The sequence below is a fragment of the Molothrus aeneus genome, chromosome 19 (assembly GCF_037042795.1).
Source record: "Molothrus aeneus isolate 106 chromosome 19, BPBGC_Maene_1.0, whole genome shotgun sequence".
Classification (NCBI taxonomy): Eukaryota; Metazoa; Chordata; class Aves; order Passeriformes; family Icteridae; genus Molothrus; species Molothrus aeneus.
Genome location: NC_089664.1, coordinates 1,573,290 through 1,595,338, shown reverse-complemented (window position 1 = coordinate 1,595,338; position 22,049 = coordinate 1,573,290). Strand labels below are relative to the sequence as shown.

Sequence of the window (22,049 nt, the reverse complement as noted above, 5' to 3'; positions counted from 1 at the left end):
ATACCCCCAAACCTCTACATAAACCCTTTGCAAGGCAAAGATACCCCCAAGCCCTCTACATAACCACTGACCATGTCTTGGCACTGCACCCAGAGAGCCCAGGGGGTCACCTGGTCACCCTCTGCCTGCTGGAGTGAAGCCAGCCCCCTCAGAGTAACTGCATGGCAGGATGGCTTCAAACAAATTCCCCAGACACATCCAGCCCAGGAGGCAGCAGCAAAAATCCACTTCCATTCTGAGCTAACAACATCCTGCCGAAACCCCAAACAACTCCTCCTGGTAATGGTTTGTATTTCTCTTCCCTCTAAGTGCTCCAGAGGCATTTCAGAGCTCCAGAGGGTGACCTGCCCACTGCCCACACTGTGGTTCATCAAAGCAGAGCACAGCACTGAGGCCTTCAGCCATTTCCTCAACCCCTCAGCAGCTGAACCCCAGCCCCACAAAATCCTGCCTGTCCCTTCCTCTCCCCAGTGACTGAACCCTTCAGAGCTGCCAGTGGCTCCAGGAGCACCTTGGACAGGCTGGAGCTGCCCTTCCAAACCTCTCCTAGCCAAGGGCACAATGAACAATGGTTTTAGCAACAGTTTTGCTCCATAATTTACTTCAGAACAAGCATTTTCTCAGGCTGTTTTCTGAGCACTTCAGGAAAAAACACAACCCTGCATCCAATTTTTCTACATTTCAAGCTGCCAGCTCTGTGCCCTATGAATTTTAAGCACTGTGAGGCAGACACACCAAATGAAGGGGATACCTGTGCCCCATTATAAACCACATTAAACATTGCAATGAATAACCTATTTGCAAACCTGGTGCAGCCCTGAAGCTCACTGCATGATCTGGAATGATTTCAAAGCCAAGTGTGTTTCTGTTGACACACAGGGACACACCAGGATGGCAAAAAATTGCCATTTTTCACAATAGGTGAAAATCTCACTATTTGAGAGAGGACTTGAAAGCAAAGACTGAGAAAGGAACTAAAGGGCAGATGTAAGGAAGACAAGAAGGAATGAGTATGGAGTAAAAACAGTGCAAAGAAACTGAGAAATCTCAAGGATTGGATGTGTTAGAAAGGGAAAAGAGACTTGCAGACTGGCAGACACAGCCAGGTGGGAAAAAAAAGGGAAAATATGTTGTGTATTATCTAGATAGAAATGGAAGAGTAGAGAAGTTCTCAAGATATTACTTTTATGCTCCAACACAAGGAACTGGTCATGACAGCACTTGGGCTCTAGAGACCCCTTACCCCTCCTACCCTGGGGTGCCCCTCACCAGACTCAGTCCATGTTAAGTCCTGAACCCAGCAAAGGAGCTGAGAAACATTTACTGTGTCCCAACTTATGTGAGGAACATCAAGAGCCCAGGAAACTCCCATGGGATTTTCTTTCATCCCTTCTGTAATCTCTGTATTGAGTGTCTTTAGGATCCCACAGGGGAAAGCACTGCTCTGTGTTTCTGGCAGTGTTTTCCCAGTGTTCTCCTCTGGAGCTGCCTCCTTCAGGCAGCAAATTCCTCCCCTCTCCTCCCACACACCCTAAGTTCACATTGTCTGGGTGATGGGGTCAGGTTTCATAGTTTAACTTTAAGTAACTCTCCCCATGTTTCCAGTTCCCTCCCTGTATTTGAGGTTCAGTGATCAATCCTAGGAGCCCACCAGCTCCATCCCAAGTTCTGCAGCTCTGCAGTGGCAGCTTTAAACAACATCCATGCACACACCTCCTGATAGGGGTAAAAAGGGGTAAAAAGCCTCCTATCATTAGTTACCTGTCTTAGCTGAGGAATAAGAATTAACCTTCCTTAACTGCTGGAACTGATTCCAAAGCACCTGCACCATAAAACCTCAGAGTGTCCCCAGAGGTGCTGTTATTGCCCTAGACTGAACCCCAGGGTTTCATAACCACGATGCAGGAAAAGGAGCTGCAGCCTGGGAAGGGAGCTGTCAGCACCATGGGAGCAAATTGTCCATGTCAAGGACAGCACTTTGTCATTGGAGAAGCATTTCCACCTCAAATTTCAGCTTTTTATTCCTCAGATGTTGCATCACACGCTGGAGGTTGGGCTATGAGGTGTCAGTTCTACCCCTGCACCACCAGCCAGCCCCCTCCACCCCTTGGAGCCAAACCCTGGTCCTGACCCAGGGGCCATCACCTTTATTAAAACCCTCACTAAGCTCTGATATTTTCTGTGCTGTCTTTCCTTGTTTTCTCTCCCTGTGCTGCTCTCTGCCTTTGTGGACCATGGAGCAGAAGATGACATTGCACAAGGGATCTCAGCTCTTCTCCACAGCAGCAGTGCTGAGAACAGACCTTCCCATGCTGCCACTTGACCTTGGGAGAATTAAACATAGCCCCAAAAGACAGAGGTGCTATTTCCACCCTCCTTTCCTTGCAACACCTTCCTCAGTCATTACCACTGTTACATTACCTCATTACGCTGATGAGAATTTAAATGTTCATTAATTCTGTCAGCTTGTCAATTTTTCCTTAACGAATTCAAGCAAGGGGAAGAACAGTGGCTTCATGACTCCTCTCAGGAAAAAAGTTGATGAGAATTTCACAGGAGACAAGAAAGAAATTTCTTTTACCTGCAGTGACCCTCTTGCCAAACACCAGACCTGCACTATGCAGTGCAGAAGTGAAAGTTTCTCAGAGCTAAGATGGCAAAATCCAATTCAGGAGGAGACATTGAGCATCTGAGTAACAGGGTAAGCAGCAAACCCTGTCTGTTACCAATTAGTATGAGAAAAGGACAGAATTAAGAAGCAGATGCCTTCAACCAAGATGGGATGAAAAGGGTTTTGCTTTAAGGCTCCTCTCCATGTTAGAGTAACAAACCAAAGAGAAAAACAAATCAACCCCCAAAACCTACTGGTGTTTTCATTAATCATTTCTGACTCCACACATGAGCATACTGCAGATTCAGCTTCTGTACCCTGCCAGCTTGGCCAGCTCTTCACTGCTGGCTGTGTAATTAAAATGCTGTGTCACCAGCCATGGAGCAGCAGCACCAGATCCCTGCGCCTGCTGAAGGCAGCCAGAGCTCCCCAGACAACCTGGGAGGAATATCAGATCTCACAGCACAGCACTAACTTGCCTCTAAGTGTTTTACATGGGTAGATCAGGCCATCAATCCCAAACCTGATTCCTCTTTTAGCAGGCTGGAGCGGGGGAAGCACCACAGGGCTCGTTCCCAGGCAAGAGCTCCTCACCTCCCAGCCACACTTGCAGGCTAAAAGCACCAACAGTCAGAAAAGGAACATGATCTTCTCAAGTTCTCAAAATCTGTTGCAAGCTTTTCCTTCTGGTGTGTTGGGAGCTTTGCATCATTTCTTTTCTGCCCTGATTGCTCAGAACACAAAGGGGCAAAACCCTCCCAAGTAATGCTGCCACACTGGGCTCAGCCTCCAAACAGAAGCTCCTGGAGATGCATGTGAGCTTCCACCACGGCCCCAGGTGGCTGTGGGCACATCCCACCTGCTCCTTGCTTGCCCCCCTGTACAGGACAGGGTGACCTGTGCATCCCTTCCAGGCACTGCATGCAGCTCTGCCATCCTGCCTGTGCCAGGGCTTTGGCCCAGTGCAGACACAGACAAACAAATTCCTTGTGCCTTCCTGAAGAAAAGAGCAGTATCTGGTGGCAGAGACAGGAGGCAGGATTGACAGGTTTTTACTAAAAGTTGCCTGAGTGAGCTGGAGCTGCAGCCAAACATCACAGCAAATCCTCCATGGTTTATTCTCCCTGCAATCTCAGAGTCCAACCCAGAGTGCAGAGAGCAAATGTGATCTCCTGAGAGCAGAACAATTGAGATCTGTCTCTCAGGGATTCTCCCAGCTTCTTCATCCCTGGGTAAAGCCATTGAATAGGAAGATAAAGCCAGGCTCTAAGGAGCTCAGCAGTAGCCCATGAGTGACCAGCTGCCTGTTTTTCCTTCTCTCAGAGCCTGGAGTGTGAGCACCCTGCACATGGCACAGGCTGCAGCAGCACAGACACACAGGAGACAACAGGAATGTTAATCAGACACAGAGATCCCATAACAAAAAGGGCAGAATTTGCTTCTCCTACGCTGCTGCTTTTATCCTCCCTTTCCAGAGAGCCAGAGATGGAAACAAAGGAAAGGCAGAAAGGACAAGTTGCTGAAACAAGCCACCTGCCCAAAATGAAATGGTCTGAGCCACATCTGTAGGGTCAGCAAGAAAAAACTGTGTGCACAAAAACCCAGCTACTTGACACATCAAGTGCTGAGGTGAGATAATAAGTTTGAGGAGAAAACTAAACAATAAAAAGAGAAATGAAAAGATGCCCTGATGAAATATCTGAAAATATCCTCTGATAGCAGCTCCTCAGGAGAGCTTGAAATGCTCAGGGTGGGATGTGCAGGGACAGGAGTAAAGATCCTTGTGGGTCCCTTCCAGCCCAGGATACTCCATGATTCTGAACAGCTCAACACATTCTTCTCCCAAAGCCTTAAGGATTCCCAGATAGCTCTGTAATAATTATTTACTCCCAAGAAATTTTAGTTTTCAAACATCTTTGCTGAGACAACCATAGCAAACCAAAGAAGGGGTGGGCTGTACGTGGGAGGGCTAAAGGTCAGGACAATTATTTATGGAAGGTTTATGCATTTGTTGCAGGGCTTGATGTGTCATTATTCTTGCAACTCCACCTCAGAGGTATTACTTTCCTAAACCCAAATCCCCTTTCCTTCCCTCAAACTCCACAAGGTTTCTATCTAAAATTAAGTTAGCATTTAACAAAAGCAAAACACTGTAATTTTAGAACCATATCACTTCAAGTTGTTTTATTTTTATGCTCGTAGGAGAAAGAAAACCTTTAGTTCCTATGAGCCTTTTGTCATGACAAACCACAATGATAATTACTGGGAAGCTGCTCTTGCTAAAACCTCCCAATCCGGCTGTCACTGGGAAGCCAGACAAACATTCCCAAAATAACAACTAAATAATTGATATTACTGGAGTCACAGAACACAATACCTTGAACAAATACCCACCAGCCAGCCCCTGTCACTGGCACCTCTCCCTGCCTGTGTGACCTGCATGGTTCCTGCTCTGAGAGCGAGGTGGGAGGATATTCATGTAATTATTATCCAAAGGCCATCAACAGTCTGTGCAGAGACCCACAAAGACATCCTTAGTCTGACTGTGCTTTAACCACAGGGTGATTTTAAGTACCTAATCTAATCTCTTGAAATTCCCTTGTTAGTAGAAATGGGCAATCTAAGAATTTATTTTGCCCTTCAAAAGGCAGAGGTTCAGAGTAATTCTGAATCTTTACATGGTTAAGAGCAATTTTGTCTTTTCTCCAATCTTAATTATATTCTCATTTCAAAAAATCTCTATCTAACCACAATTTAGATGATTATTTAATGACTAGAACAGCATTCTGTACCCTTCCAGGGAAAACACAGTGCTCACACCATCCCTGTGCCAGCCTGGAACCCCTGAACAAGCATCTCAGTCTGTGGCATAGCAAGTATTTCAGAGAAGGAAGAAACATCCCATTTATCCACTCTGCCCTTAATCCTCTTCAAGTCCTCCCCATTCAGGGATGCAGAAATGAGCAGAGTGATGGCTAATGGCCCATGGCTCCTTGCTGAATGGGTGATGAGCATCCAGAGACCCCAAAGCCAACACAGCAGCAGAGCAGCTTTGCAGAGAGGGACAGCACAGGACCAACACAGTGACCCTGCTCCTCCTTACCTCAGATCCTGCACACCCACAGGTGGGAGCTTGCAAATTAAGTAGTAGAATAAAAAAAAAAAAACAAACAAAAAAATAGTTTGGCAAAAATTACAGCAATGTTAGAGAAGGAAGGAAGGGAAGGAGCAAAATGTGCTGCCAGCAGTACAGGAGTGCACATATTTAGCATGACACAGGCTCTGGTAGAGGCAGAGATATCAGCTGGGAACAAATAACAAACCACAAATGCTCTCTATCAGTGGATGAGAAGCCTCCTGAGATACTCAGATAAAACAGAAGCTCCCCTCTGCTGCTCTGCTTTGTGTCTCCACAGGACAGAGCTTGTCTCAGAAATGAAATCCAGGAACCAGCCCAGGTGAGGGGCTGTGAAAGGGAGCAGGATCAAGGCACCTGTGAGACACTCGAGGAACCAGCTCTGGCTGCCTCAGCACCAGTGACTGCTCAGGAGGAGCTGGCACAAAGGAGCTCCAGCCTTTCCTGCAGCCAAGGCTCCCCTGAAGCACGCGCTGGCCCAACGACAAAAATGTGATATTTCTGTGCACTTAAACAGACAGACTGCGTGCAAATTAGGGGTTTATTTTTTTTGAGAGCTGTATTTCAAAGCACTCCTTTAAAGCAGGGCTTCAAGAACACTGATGGAGACAACGAAGGCGGCGCTCGCTTGAGACAAAGGGCGACTCGATTCTGTCTCAACAGAAAACTCTCCAAGTAAAAAAGGATTCCAAAGAAAAATGCCAGCAGCAATTTATTTCTAAAGCTCACTGGGGTTTCAGATGGAATTCTAACAGAGTGCTCAGCACACACCCTGTCCTTGTGTCTGCAAAAACACACCCTTCCTGTAAGGTAAGGCTGTCAAAGTGTATGGGTACCTGGGGGCTTGGAGGATTATAAAGATGAGAACATTGTCCATTAGAAGACATAATTCCTCTTACTGCTCAAACTTTGAAGAGCTTTGAAATACTGTGAGCCATTTCCTAATGTAAGAATCCATAAGGGAAAAAAAATCCAAAGTGTAGGCCAACAGAAAGAAACGTCATCTTTCGTGCCCTGGTCACCTCCTGGTATTAAACCATTATGAGAAGTCTCAAGAGGTCACAAACACTCATGTTCCTTCTGCAGAAATTCTGCACAAATCCCCACAGCAGGTCAAGTTTGTGTCATTCCTCAGTGTCTCCTCCCCCAAATGCTGCCTGCAGAGCAGTGCTGGTGTCCCAGGATCTCTGTTATCCTGAGGGATCTGTCCCAGCCCAGGGACAGCTTTTGGATCTGGTGGATGCACCAGCACAGAATCCTAGAGTGGTTTGGATTGGGAGGGACCTTAGAGCCCATCCTGTCCCACCCCATGCCATGGGCAGGGGCTCCTTGCCCAGGCCAGGATGCCCAGAGCCCCCTGCAGCCCATCCAGGATGCCCAGAGCCCCCTGCAGCCCATCCAGGATGCCCAGAGCCCTGTGCAGCCCTGCCAGGGTGCCCAGAGGCCCTGCAGCCCATCCAGGATTCCCAGAGCCCTGTGCAGCCCTGCCAGGATGCCCAGAGCCCTGTGCAGCTCTGCCAGGGTGCCCAGAGCCCTGTGCAGCCCTGCCAGGATGCCCAGAGCCCTGTGCAGCTCTGCCAGGGTGCCCAGAGGCCCTGCAGCTCTGCCAGGATTCCCAGAGCCCTGCAGAGCCCTGCGAGGATGCCCAGAGCCCCCTGCAGCCCTGCCAGGGTGCCCAGAGCCCCCTGCAGCCCTGCCAGGATGCCCAGAGCCCATGGAGCCCTGCCAGGGTGCCCAGAGCCCCGTGCAGCCCTGCCAGGGTGCCCAGAGCCCCAGGACAATGCCCTACCTGGCCCCTCCGCCGCCCAGCACCAGCGCGATGGCGTTGCCCGTCAGGACCCGGGCCAGGCGGGAGAAGTCGGAGTGACGGTCTGGAACCTTCTGGAACACACGTTCATACATCTCCACCTGCAGAGGAGAGCCAGGCACGGTCACTGCATGGGCAGGGCAGCCAGCAGCAGCCTGCTAAAAGATGCTGCAAAGATGAGGAGATTGAGATTGGAGCTTCTCTCTTGTGAGGGAATGCTGGGGGAGCTGGCGCTGCTCAGCATGGAGAAGACAATGCTGAGAGGGGACATCATCCCTGTGTGTCCCTGTGTGCAGGGAGGGCTCAGGACAGGGACCAGGCCCTGCTCCATGGGGCCCAGCAATGGCACCAGAGGAACTGGCAGGAGGTGATGCCCAGGAGTTCCACCTGGACAGCAATAAGAATTTCTTTCCTGCGCAGTCACCGAGCACTGGACAGAGACCAGAGAGGCTCTGAGATCTCCCTCACTAGAGATTCTCCAAGCTTGTCTGGGCACAATCCCAGTGTCTGCTCCAGGGACCCTGTTGAGCAGGGAGGTGTGACTGGAGGAGCTCCAGTGGTCCTTTCCAGCCTGAAGCTGTCAGTGATTCTGTTACAGCTCTTCTTCAAAACAACAGAGGCTTGTGAACCACCCAAACAGTTCTAGTGGCCAGTGGCCTCTCTGAGTCTTCTATAGCTGCTGGGGGTGCAACAGAATTTCCTTTAGAGCTTCTTTGTCACAGACATGTTTTATAAAAAATCCTTTCCTTAGGACTTTTTGTCCTGAGAAGCTGAGAGGCCTCAGGAACAAAATGTAACCAATGGTTATCTGCTGCTGTGGAATGCAACAGGTGCATCTGGGATTGGTCTCATGTGGTTGTTTCTAATTAATGGCCAATCACAGTCTGGCTGTTTCAGACTTGCTGGTTAGTCACAGGATTTTGTTACCATTCCATTCTTCTTCTTCTTAGCTAGCCTTCTGATGAAATCCTTTCTTCTATTCTTTTAGTATAGTTTTAATATATCATTTACTTTTAATATTATATATATATCATAATAAATCAGCCTTCTGAAACATGGAGTCACATTCTTGTCTCTTCCCTGGTCCTGGGACCCCTGTGAACACCATCACACTTCTTCTCTTCCTTGACAAGGATTTAAAGTTCTTGGGAAGCATCCCAGACTGCCTCTGCCTCATGTTCAGCACAGCTTTGGGAAGCACAGGGATGCTCCCAACAAGAAGGACTCTACTATGGCCTGTACACACCTTTCATTGGGACTCTGAGACAGTGATTACTCTTTCAAGATATCAAAAAGCCAAGTCTGCATCCATAAAGAAAACCTGGTCCCTTATCCCTGTTCTCTAAATCCAGCTGAGGCCAAACAGATTTTTAAAGAGTGTGGTCTCATATTTCAGTGGGACTCCTCTGAAAAAGATCCTTTTTTTAATAATAGAATGGGTTTGTTAATAATAGAATGGGTTTTTCTTCCTTACAGGTCTCCAAAACCAGTTTTTACAATTATGGAGATGATAGCCCAAATTATAATGAGAGCCAGAATGAGATTGCTGACTATGGTAGGCCAAGACTTTGTAATTATCTATTTACCTTTGAAAAAAAGATTACCTTGATTGGGTGTTGCAAAATTCAGAGGATTTGCAGAATGCATTGTTAAATCTCTGCGTGTAAGAATAGGGTGGACTATGATTACCCCAGATCCCCTTTGACACACACATTACAGATCAAGTGAGACACAGCAAGGGACCAGCCACCAAAGCAGGAATGTCTTACCAGCTTGGGCAGGCTCCTTTTGGAGAAGACTCTGCGTGGGCAGTGGATGTGGAGGTGAGCAGAACACCAGCTCCTCATGTTGAGCCACTCCACGGTGCGGGACGGGAGGGGCCCGTCCTCCTTGTGCAGCAGGATCAGCTGCTTCTGGGCCCTCACTGCCGTGTTCTCCAGCATCCTCTCCAGCTGCACATGGACACCCAAGGAAAGGACAGTGAGTCCTGGCTGCTCCAGTCTCAGGGTGAAATACATCCACACACCCCCCACACCCCTATTCCCACCTGAATCCCGCTCTGCACACTCACAGCCCCCAAACATGACTGATTTACACAACGACACTGTTAACTCTGGGCTTACACAGCACACAGAGGCCTAAAATCAGCCAAGGATTCAAACCTAAATGTTTTTGACTTAAACCAGGCCATTAAAAGCACAGGACAGGCAGGAGCTGCTCCTGCAATGTGAGATGCTGCCCAAGTTAGACTTGAGTCCACAAATATTCAGTGTTTTTTTCTTTCCCTTCCCATCAGTCCACTTTTTTCCCTCTTTGCATTTCTGATTTTGATTTTTTTTGTTGTTGTTTTAGGCAACTGCTGGCAGCTTGTTCTGCCTGTGCTTCCTGCCTCCCACATCCATGCAGGAAGAGCCCACACAACGGGACACACACGAAAGATGCACGTGGGACCAGCCCAGGCTCTCTGCAGGTCAGACTCAGCACTTCACCATCCTAAAAAAACCCACCTGTGATCCCTTTTTAAAATTTCTTGAAGAATTTTTGTCTGGTCAGAAGACTTTGGTAATAAAATATAAAATCATAAAAATAGATAGTAAATGGAAAAAAATTACAGCTTAAGATCTGTAATAAAATATAATAAATAATTCATAGACTGCGATTTATATCTACTTTTTCCTAAGCACACACCATGAATTTCATCCAGGCAGAAAAGAATTTCTCCCTCTGTGTGGAAGCCCAAAGAAATTCTGGGCAGAAACACAAAGCTTCAAAGCAATTTTTGATTTACCATTGGCCAAAATGACTCTTTTGAGGAAAAGAACTTTGCTGGAAGTACTCCTACATAAAACTTGCCATCTCAGAGGATTCTCATGCAATTCTTTTGCTATTCCTAACAGGCATTTCTCAGGAATATTTCATTATTTATGCCTCACTGGGTGTTAAAGCCAGGAAAACACATGAGTGTGAAGCAAGCTGCTTTGAGCTGGGCTGTTCCCAGTGCCAGGAGGGGAAGGAGCAGCTCCCAACCTCTCCCACAGTGGGCTCCTGGTCTCCCAGCCCCACGATGAGGATGCAGTCGGCCTGGCGGATGCAGCGCTGGGTCCAGGGGGTCAGGGTGCTGTCAGCCTGGTACAGCACAATCCTGTGGATGTCCTCCTGCTGGCCCAGCCAGCTGGTCAGTCTGTACTCGTGGATGCTGGGGACAGACAAGGAAAACAGAGAATTCAACTGCTGTTATATCACAGCTCCCAAGAGAAGAGAGGGAATCTTACACAGGGAGAGAGTGACATTTCCTGCTCAGCCAGGATCTGCTCCCAGCTCCTGCTGCCTCTGTTTGTCCAGGATTTACACCATTAGACAAACACCAAGGCAGGAGGATACAGTGATGCCTCACTTCAGTAATGCTTCCACAGCATCCCTAAGCAGGAACACACTCAGAGAAATTCAGCTTTTCCAATTTCACAAGTGAGAAAGTATCTGTGGGAAAAACCCACCCACACCTGCACAAATACTCCTGAAACATTATTGTCTCCAACACCAGGAGCAGAAGGCCCAGTGTATGTTAGAAGACAGGATTCTGTTCCCAAACTCTGTGTATTTATAAGAAAAGCCCAGTGTCTCTGCATTTCCCTGAGCAGTGATGAGGGCAGGTACCTGTCGAGAGCAGCAGAGCCCAGGCGCTGTTTGATGTTGTCACTGGTGAGCAACAGGGCAGGACCTGGGGGAACAAGGAAATTCACCTGTAAACACCTCAGTCTGAGCTCCTGGAGAAAACCGCCCAGAGCAGCTGGGGCTACCCCATCCCTGGAAGTGTCCAAGACCAGGCTGGACAGGGCTTGGAGCAGCCTGGCATAGAGGAAGGTGTCCCTGTCCATGGCAGGGGGTGGAATAGGATGGATTTTAAGGTCCTTTCCAACCCAAACCATTCTCTGATTCCAAGAATTCAATTCCAAAAGTTTGCTTTGAAGGTAGTGATGGATCAGTACATTGATCAGAGCTGGCACAAAGTCTTCACAAAAATTTTCACACTTTTCTAGGAATACATCTTCCAATTCTCCCTATTCCCAGAGCTCTGTTACTGCATTAGTCACAACCTGCAAGCTCTGTTATCCCATTCCTCAAGGTCATGTAGGATCACAGAACCATGGAATGGTTTGAGTTGGAAACGACCTTAAAGCTCATCCCATTCCATGATTCCATGAAGGACACCTTCCTGAGGACCAGGCTGCTTCAAGCCCTGTCCAGCCTGGCTCTGGTGACAACTCCTACTGCAGCTGCATCTTCACCACCTCAGCATTCAGAACAGCACACACCTTTACAGCCACAGGAAGGCCAGCATCCTGCTTCCAACGAAAAAAGCTGTTCCCCCCACCTTCCAAAATACAGAACTTGTTCATCCTGCATTGAACCACCTCCCCAGGTGAATCCTCAAGCTCTCTGCAGCATCACTACTCCTTCTCCAACATGCCAACAGGAACTCCAAAAAACATTCCCAAATCTGTAAGGCACAGTCAGACTCCACTACAGACACAGACACATCTGGCAACAACCTTAGATCTGAGCTGAATTTGGGTGTACATAAAGCTTCTTGCAGGCACTTTAGTTTAATTTTCTTATTAACAATTCTAGTGCAGCAGCAATTTGTGCCATATGTGGTAGAAGTTGCAGGGTGACTGCAGCTAAATTTAAAAAATGCAAAGAAAAGAAAACTTAAGAGAATAACTGCACACCTAGAGAAAATATTACCTGTCTCTTACTGAGAGAGAAATTCACATTTACAAAACATGACAGAGCAGTTGCTTTTTATTCATGTTTTCATTGTGCAATCCCTCACTGTTTCATTAAAAACAGAACTGAAATTTATGTACTAAATAACAAAACACTTCATTATGTAAGGAGTCTCAAGGCAAGGTTATAATGTGTTCAGTAAAAATCAGGGAACTGTGAACAACCAACATGGGAGAAGGTCACAAATTCACTCTGCTGTATTCAAATAGCAAAACCCCCAGGTACAGATTTGGAACTGGGTGTCCTGACCTTCAGGGCCAACTCATCTCCCCTGTCCTAGGTTACAAATGCAAGATGCCCCCGGGGCTGTGTGTTCTATCCCCACCTGTCAGAGCTGGGGCAGTTCTCTGCTGTCCATGGGCAGTTTTTTCTTGATCTCTCCCCCAGCCAATCCTCCCTGCAGGAGATCTCTGCTGTCCATGGCCACTGAGTGTCCCTGCAGGGCTGATCCAATTCCAGCATCCCATGGGGAGATGCTGCGCCCAGGGCAGGAGCCAAGCATTCCTACCTGGATCCAATGTGAGCCTGGCACAGCACAGCAGCCTTTGCCCAGTGCATTGCCAGAGGAGCAGCTTCTGCTGCCCTGCATGGCCAGAGGGAGCCCAGGCCCATCTGCAGCAGCCCTGGAGCTGCAGAGGAAAACTCCCCCCTTGTGCAGGATCCCTGCTCCAGCAGAACCACAGCTGGCACTGCAGGAGGGCTGAGCCCCCATGGGATGGGGCTGTGCCACCCCCTGACACACAGGGGGAGGGACTGCTCTGACTCTGGCAGCAGATTTTTTTTGTTGTTTTGTATTACTGCATTTGTATTTAAATTTTCCTAGTAAAGAACTGTAATTCCTACTCCCATATCTTTGCCTGAGACCTCCTTAATTTCAAAATTATAATAATTCAGAGGAAGGGGGTTTACATTTTCCATTTCAGGAGAGGCTCCTGCCTACTTAGCAGACACCTGTCTGTTCAAAGCAAAACATTCCCCCTCAGTGCTCAAGTCCCGCTGCAAAGGCTTCACTCTGCTTTAATTGACTTTACTTTTAGACTTGAAGAAGTTCCCAGGTGCCATTTCCATCTTGTACTTTCCAATACCCAAATAACATTTGCTCTTTGCTACACTGATTATCAAAGAAGATCAAACAGAAATGGACAAAAATATCCCATAAGCAGAGACCAAAAGATAAAGCTGGTGAGAAAGCAGAGAGAGGAGGATGACTCAAGAATAGAATTTGACTTCCCCATCCTCCAATGAAAGTTCTGGAAGTTGGTTCCTATGAAAGCAGAGGGAATGAGCAGCACTTCCAGAGCAGATCTGGGTTTAGCCTGCCCTTCCCTCCTCCCTCTGGAGCTCCTTGAGCCATCCCACAGCAGGGAACAGCCCCAGTGCTGGGGAAGGGGGCAATCACCACATCTTTAACACTGGCAGATTCTTTATCTGACTCACTGTTCACCTGGTGTCAGCGTTGGTATGGCTTTGAAATGGCACAAGGGGATAAGAGAGGTCTCCCAGAGGGAATACTGATGGCACTGCCCAGGGCAGAACTGCAAGGGACAGAGTGCAGGGCAATTTGCAAGCATTCAGCAGCAGAGTGATCATCAATGTTCATTAACGTGTCAGAGTTCTCAGTTAAATAGAAAAGACAGGTGGATTAAAATTGTATTCCAGGACATGTGGCTTACAAAGCTTTCTGGCAGTGGTGGAAGTTTAGTAGGCAAAGACAAACAGCCTGGAATGCCAAGTGAGCTGAGGAATGCAATACAAATGCTAAGTAAGAGAGCCCACACCAAGTGAACAGCATGGGCACCTCTGCCTGTTATCCCCTGCCCTGGGCACTGAGATCCAGCAGCACCAGTCCCTGGTGATGCTCTGGGGCCCAGGCTCCAGAGGGACACCATCAAAGCCACAGACCTGCAGCCAGAACAGCTTTCATCCTAGGGGAGAGGCAGAGTTTGTAGGGCTGGGGTGGATCTTTGTGTTCCTTCAGCCAGAGGCACCTTGGCTGTGGACAACATCAGAACGAGCCTTGGAGAGACTTAAAAATCATATCCAGACCTCACTTCTGATGTGGGAAAGCAGCAGTTCAGAGAACAGGACACAAACAAGGGTGCCCAGACAGACCCTGGCTGTGCCAGCTCAGGAGGAGCCTGCCCAGCACCCCATCCCTCACGTACCAGGAACACGGGACAAAGATTCCCAGACTTTCACTCATCCCCAGCACGGAACACGGTGATGCTTCCAACAGAACCAACTTGTTTTGTCTCAGAAATACCAACCATCTGCTCTGCACTCCCAGTTTCTAGCAGGCTCCCAATTAATCAGCCATTAAAACCCCTCCATTAATGAGACCAAGAACACCAACATATGTGAGCTCAGAAAACAGAACCAACAAAAAGTGTTATCTCAACTAAACTGCTGCGAGCAACCAAGTAATGAAAAAATATCATTCCCATCCTGGAGGTTCAAGGCCAGGTTGGACAGGGGTTGGAACAAGCTGGGATAGTGGAAGGTGTCCATGGCAGTGGGTGAGATGGGCTTTAAGGTCCCTTCCAAGCTAAACCATTCCATGATTCTGTGATGATTCAAAACCACAGCCCTTGAACAGCCACACCTGCAGGCAGGAGTGACCAGCCCAACGTGTCAGTGCATCCTTAAAGGGCTTTGTCACAGTCACACACCTCTAAGCACCCCCTCTCCAAACCTGGCACCAGCCTCATGGGCAGCTTCCAGCTGGAGCTGGCATCAGGGACACATCCTGCACTCCTCAGTGTTCTATTAATGGGATCAGAACAGCTCAAAGTGAAGAACAGGAGAGGTGATGTGAGGTAACATGAAATATTCCTCCAAGCCCTGTGTGTGTCTCTGACAGCAGCCAGCAGCAGATTGCTGGGGAGGAGAATCAGAGCAAGAAAAGCTGAGTGCCATTCCCTGAGCCTCCAGCTATCCACAGCTTTCTCAGCCTTTTGGATTTCTCAAGCCTGAGGTGGTGACTTTCAGTAGCCTGGGGCATTTTTCTGTCAGCCAAGAGCTCACAGGGATTCTGAAGCTCAGGTTTTCTGTGCTTCAGGTGAGAGAACTGCAGGCAGTGGCCTCAGCCCAGGCCCAGGGATTGTGGTTTCTGGGAAAACCTTCTGGAGCATCTAAAGCTGTACTCTAGGGCCATCTGTTTTTCAGTACAAAACTAAGAACTCCATGAAACTGGAGGGAAGGGAAGGAAAAGCTGGCAAATGCCAGAGGTCTGGTTCATTTTATCTGCTAACAAACAAGGGCACTGAAGAGAAGGGCTGCAGCAAAGCTTCCAACCTCCTGCCCCAGAGAGGAGGAAAAAACCATCACACAGACATAAAACCTCCCTTTCTTGCCAGTGAGCAAGAGACTCACTTGGGTCATTTTTCCTACAAAACACCAACGTATGCAGAAGCAGGAGTACAGGTGTCCTAGTTCTAAGTCTAATAAAACATGGTCCAAGAGTTGCCTCGAGAAATGAGTGGCCCAGAGGGCAGAGTGATTTCTGAGGCTCAGAAATGGTTTCAAATCCACCTCACCAGAAAAACACACCCACATCAAAAGACAAGGCCAGTACAATATACACTGTGGAAAAATTTCAGCAGAGCAAATTTACTTGCTTGGACTCCATTAAAAGAAAATTTACTTTTGGCCTAATAAAAGTCTTCAAAATTATGTGGCAAAGTCACATAACTGATAAATGAGTTGGATGTCAGAGAATCTTGTCCAGCAAAAAAATACTAAGTGGTGCCAGGGTTCAGGCACCACAGTGAACATTTCACATTTAAATCTAATCTGTGTGTAAAGACAGGCAGAACTGTAATTAAAAACTCCAATAAATTATTAGCAAAGATTTTTCAGTGAGCTGTCCAATACATTATACATTTTTAGAACTGAAAAGAAGGAAAATTTAAAGGGCAGAAAGGAATGAGAGAGACACATATGTTGGATTTGAATCCCTCCCTACTTCAGTTTGAAATTCTATGAGATCAGAGGGCTCCCACATAGAACCAGAATTTGCACAGCCATGTGGTGTCTTTTAGCTGGTCTCAGGAAAGGAACAAAAAAATAGGCAGGCAAATACTTTTGAAAAATCTGAATACTGCAGAAGAACTTCTTATCAAAAGATGCTCTCAGCTCTACCAAGATTAAGAGGAAAATAATAAAAATAGACATCATGAACACTGACCAGAATTCATCAGCATGATGAATTACAGAGCAGCAAAACCTGCCCCCCTTCCTGGCACTCCAGTTCAGAGCTGGAAGATTCTGCTCCTGCTTCTGCGAGTTGGATATTGCACAGCCTCCTTTCTTGGAGACCCAGAGCCCCAGATGCAGAGAAAGGACTGTCACACTGGAGCCAGGGGACAGCAGGGCCTCAGCCATGGGGGTCTCTGTGCCCTGCAGAACTTTGGGGTCACTGTGCCCTGCAGGACTTTGGGGTCACTGTGCCCTGCAGGACTTTGGGGTTCACTGTGTCCAGCAGGACTTTGGGGTCTCTGTGCCCTGCAGGACTTTGGGGTCTCTGTGCCCTGCAGGACCTGGGGGTCTCTGTGCCCTGCAGGACTTTGGGGTTCACTGTGTCCTGCAGGACTTTGGGGTCTCTGTGCCCTGAAGGACTTTGGGGTCTCTGTGCCCTGCAGGACTTTGGGGTCACTGTGCCCTGCAGGACTTTGGGGTCACTGTCCCTGCAGGACCTTCTGCTCTGCCCACAGAACCCAGAGCATTTTTCATTCTATCTCTCTCAAGGTGAAGGCAGGTCCAGCTGCTGCTGCCAGGTCCCAAATGAACCTTTCATCCCACAGCTTGTGCCAGCAGCAGAGCTGCCCCAGCCCTGGCCCAGCACAGGCAGGAGCTGGAGCTGCTGCAGAGATCCAGAGGAGGCACCAGGGGGATCAGAGGATGGAGCAGCTCTGCTGGGAGGAGAGGCTGGGACAGCTGGGATTGTTCACCTGGAGAATCTTTGGAGTGACCTCAGTGTGGCCTTGCAGAGCCTGAAGGTACAGGAAAGATGGAGAGAGACTGTCCAAGGGCCTGGAGTGCCAGGACAATAAGGAATGGCTCCCACTTCCAGATTGCAGGGCTGGATGGGATATTGGGAATTGAGAATTGTTCCCTGGCAGGGTGGGCAGGCCCTGGCACAGGGTGCCCAGAGCAGCTGGGGCTGCCCCTGGATCCCTGGCAGTGCCCAAGGCCAGGCTGGACAGGGCTGGGAGCAGCCTGGGACAGGGGAAGGTGTCCCTGCCATGACAGGGGTGGCACTGGATGAGTTTTATGGTCCCTTTCCAACCTGGACCATTCAGTGATTGGAAGCTCCATGGAAGCACAAACATCCCTTAGCATTTAACTGGGACACAATCCTACTGTCTGGAAACAATATGTGAATTATCATAAATCACAAAACACCAAATGTCAAAGGAACCAGCACAAATGGCCTGGGGAAAGCTGTAGGTGGTCCCACACGGTGGTGCTCCCTGGGTGCAGAATGAACCCCTGATGGAAGAGCAGGCTGCTCACCTGAGCTGCTCCCATTACAAATTAAAACATTAAAAATTTTTTTTTGAAAAAAAATTCAATTAAACCCACAAAAAAAGAATTAACCAATGAAACCACTTAGTCCTGTCTCATTACAGGAAAAATGGATTTTTTTTTCTGGGGGAAGAAAGATTCTGAGTACTTTTTTAGTTTTTGTGGAGAGTAAATACTCACTATCAAACTGAGATTTTCTAGTTGTCATTACTTTTATATCCCTTTAGTAATACAGAAGTAGCTAAAAATTATCAAGACAAACTCCAGAATCCTGTTGAATAGATTCACCTGCAACCAGCTCCAACTCCAAGCACTGCCCACAGCCTTCTCATGCCAATTCCAGGAAAAGGAAAACCATTTCTTAAGTGTTATACTGTGTTACAACCCAGCCTGTGTTCCCAGCAGGACTGGGGCCAGCCTGCATCCTGAGGCCAGGCTCCTTCCCAGAGCTGCAGCAGCTGATGATTCTTGCAATGGTGTCAGTGTTCCTCCCTGCATCCTCCTCATTCCTTCTATCCTCCTCTCCAACCTGCATCAGGGGAATTCAAGGCATCACTGCAATATCCTGCTAAATTCATATTAACAGGAAGGGGAAGGAATTTTCTGTAATAAATATATTAAGTTGCAAAAGAAAGCTAAAACCAGCTGTTCTCCCCACATATTAAGGCTGCTCTCCACTGCTCTGGAACAGATTTGAAGCTCAGAGCAATGAAATTATACAGATCAAATGTTAAGTATGGATTAAATGTTAAGTCAAGTATTGTAATCAGATGCTGCCATTTAAATTACAATTAGAAAAAAGGTTGGTTCAAGGAAAAAAAAAAAAGAAAAAAAAAAAGGAAAAAAAAACAAAAAAAACATGAATAGCAGCAAATGTTCAAAGCAATTTTCCAAACTCAGAGTTCCTTTCAGAGAAGATTTTCAATTAACCTTTGTCAAGCAGATTAACAGCTCTCATTTCCATAAAGCCAGGGCAGGTCTGTTCCCAGCTCACACCCAATCCCCAGGTGAGCCCAGCTGGGAGCTCAGGGAAGGGCTCAGGTGGCAGCAGCTGCTCAGCAAGGCCCCAGTGCAAACCTTTCCACATGGATTCATGGAATGGTTTGGGCTGGAAAGGACCTTAAAACTCATCTCATTCCATCCTTTCCATGGGCAGGGACACCTCCCACTGTCCCAGGCTGCTCCCAGCCCTGTCCAGCCTGGCCTTGGGCACTGCCAGGGATCCAGGGGCAGACACAGCTCTGGGCAACAGCTCCCCTCATGCCAAATGTGCAGGTGAATAAAAAAACAACCTGAAAACAAATCAAAAATTCACTCCACAGCTCAGTTCATTTTCTGTTGCAAGAAGTCAGAAGAAAAAAAAATTATTCCAAAACCCATCTCTTCTCTGAAAGCCAAGCAGCACCTGCACGTGGCTCCCAGCACTTTGTGAGGAACACCCAAACAACCTCAACCAGAGGGCAGAGGAGGAAATACAAAGTTAATACATACATGGAAATAGAAGTTAAAAAAAAAGGAAAGAAAGCATTGCTTCTGCTAAATAAAGAAAGAAAACCTGCAGGTGCCCTCAGCCCAGGCCAGGCTGCAGAGGTTCTGCAGGGGCTGAGGGGGCTGAGGGGGCTGCGGGCCTGGTGCGGGGCCTGGTGCGGGGCTGGTGCGGGGCCCGGGCGCTCCTGTGCCAGCGGTGTTTGGGACCAGATGGCTCCTGTGTTTGCCCACAACACTTTCCTCTTCCCACTGCAGCCGTCTGCTCCCTTTTGGCAACAACTTCAGGTGCCAAGGGTGTACAGAACCATCTCGAGCTGCCAAGCACGGCACAGGCGTCAGCAAGGGGAGGAACTGAAAAGGATGAGGGAGGAAAGGCCGAGTGACCCCCCCAAACCCCCCTTGGGCACCTGCCTGCTGCTTTCAGCCCAAATGGGTGTTTTTATTCTGAACAGTCCATCTACCTACTTAAGTTTCTGTTTGTTTTATTTACAGGCTCTTAGTGTTGTCACACATCAAAACAAGCTGGCAATGATCCCTAAGGAGTCCCCATTAGCAATACAGCTCCATTATGGATTTAACATTTTTCTGCCATCTCCAAAATAAGAGGAATCTTCAAACACCCACAAATTAGTTCTCATTGTAACAAGTCTCCACCCTAAGTTGCACATAAATTCAGACTTCAGAAGGTTAAAGAGCTCATGCACCACTGGCTTCTTCCTCTGCCTGTTCACCCAGAAGATTTTTAAGCACAAACAGGAGTGTCAGCTCCAGACACTAAAAGTCAGAAAGAAAATTACCAATAAATGTAAGTGGTTCCACCTCAAGCACCACATAACCTGTACTTTTAAATAAGCCATGAGAGAGCAGACTAATAATTTCTCAAAGGACTACAGGAGATTCACTCAAGAGATATATAACAGCATTTGAGGATGAAAAGAGGATGTTCAGGAAATGTCAAACACCACTAATGAACACAAAATGAATTCTGAATTAAATGCATGAATTTTGTGAGGAACTGGAACGTGCATAAGCAACTTCACCCATGGATAAAGGAATTAATGACTCAGCCATGAGCTGAACACATGGTTTTGTGGGCATGAGACAGACAAACAAGCTGGCAACAAATGAGACAATGATTTCAGACTAAACTTCGGATTTCCAGTGCCAGTCTGGATCTCCCCCACGAGCCTCTTCCACCAAGTCTTATCCTTACCACTCATGTACAACCACAATGCAAGAAAACTGCTAAGAAACCCTTTGCTGGATGAAGCTTTTCAGATGAGGAGGCCGGGAACACTCTCACCCATGAGCTGGACAGAACCAGACCCTCAGGTGCCATGGGAACGGTGCCCTGGTGTGGGATGTGTCTCCTGGAGTGACTGTGGGCAGCTGAGGGCAGCCAAGACAAGGGCAGAGAGGCTGGTGAGTATTTCCAAGTCATTGAGACAAAAAAGTTTTCCACTATAATTAAATGCATGTTAAGGATGGGAATAGAGAAGCAAGAAGCATGGAAAAGGCTGATCCTAACCACTGCTGCAGAATCACAGAATGGTTTGGGTTGGAAATTACTTTAAAGATTACCTTTAAGGACACCTTCCACTGTCCCAGGTTGTTACAGCCTGGCCTTGGACACTTCCAGGGATCCAGGGGCAGTCCCAGCTTCTCTGGGCAACGTGTGCCAGGGCCTCCCCACCCTCACAAGAATTTCTCCCTAATCTGACCTAATCCTGCCCCAAGTTTATAACCATTCCCCACCATCCTGTGGGGACCTGGCCATATAAAAATTCCCTCTCCCTCCTTTTTATAAGGCCACAGGATTCTCTCCAGAACCTCCTCTCCAGCCTTGTGACCCTCCCCAGGTACTGCTATCCCCTAACACAGCATGGACCCTCCTGTGACAAGTGCCAGCAGTTCTCACTGTCACAAGCCACCACCATAAATTGCACATAAATACAGACTTCAGAAGGTTAAAGAGCTCATGCACCACTGGCTTCTTCTGCCACTGTGACCCCCATGGCCCTCTGAAGTGGCCAGCAGGGTTTGTTTGCTGTGATGCCACCAGGGAACACTCACCCACAGCACTGAGGGCGTGCTTGAGCTCCAGGGTGAAGGCTGTCAGCGGCACCTCCTCGGACACCGGCATGATCGCCACCGTGGACAGGTTGCTGGCAGGATTCCCTGCATCCCACTTGCTGCTGGAGCTGTGCAGTCCCAGAGGATGACCTGTTCACAGAGAAAACACCTGCCATCAGTCAGCCAGGCTGCTAAACGTGGAATGTCACCTGCAGGCAGGAGGGAAAGTGTCACTGTGTCACCGAGCTGCTCAATGTCACAGAAATGGAACACAAACCTCCACAGCATGTGAGAGCAGAGTTCCCACATCTTTCATTTTACGAGGATGAAGATCAGTTTCCATCATTTTCAGTTGCTGGTACAGCATGTGTGGGTTGAAGTCAGGCAATGTTAAAAATATGCCAGGAATATGTTAAATGAAACATGGATCTACCTGACCCAGGAAGACAAAGATTAAAAAAAGCACTTAAAATCCCTTTACCACAACTTTGGAACTGATTCCATAAGAGGAATTAGCTTAACTAACAAAACCTCCAAACCTGTTGTGCAGTATTAAAATATTCCAAAATTTTCCAAAACTTAACAATCCTTTTCTTATGGTATTCCTAAGCAAGGAAGGA

At 47.9% G+C, this 22,049-nt stretch overlaps 1 protein-coding gene across 1 annotated transcript in view; it reads right to left on the bottom strand.

Annotated features, from left to right (window-relative positions):
• Window positions 1-22,049, bottom strand: part of PNPLA7 (patatin like phospholipase domain containing 7) — a 134,636-nt gene that overhangs the window by 40,854 nt on the left and 71,733 nt on the right. Inside the window, exons 22-26 of the mRNA XM_066563058.1 lie at window positions 21,430-21,579; window positions 11,209-11,272; window positions 10,582-10,750; window positions 9,324-9,506; window positions 7,537-7,655 (exon numbers count right to left, since the gene is read on the bottom strand). Of these exons, the coding sequence (XP_066419155.1) occupies window positions 7,537-7,655; window positions 9,324-9,506; window positions 10,582-10,750; window positions 11,209-11,272; window positions 21,430-21,579 (685 nt within the window). The remainder of the gene's footprint in view (window positions 1-7,536; window positions 7,656-9,323; window positions 9,507-10,581; window positions 10,751-11,208; window positions 11,273-21,429; window positions 21,580-22,049) is intronic.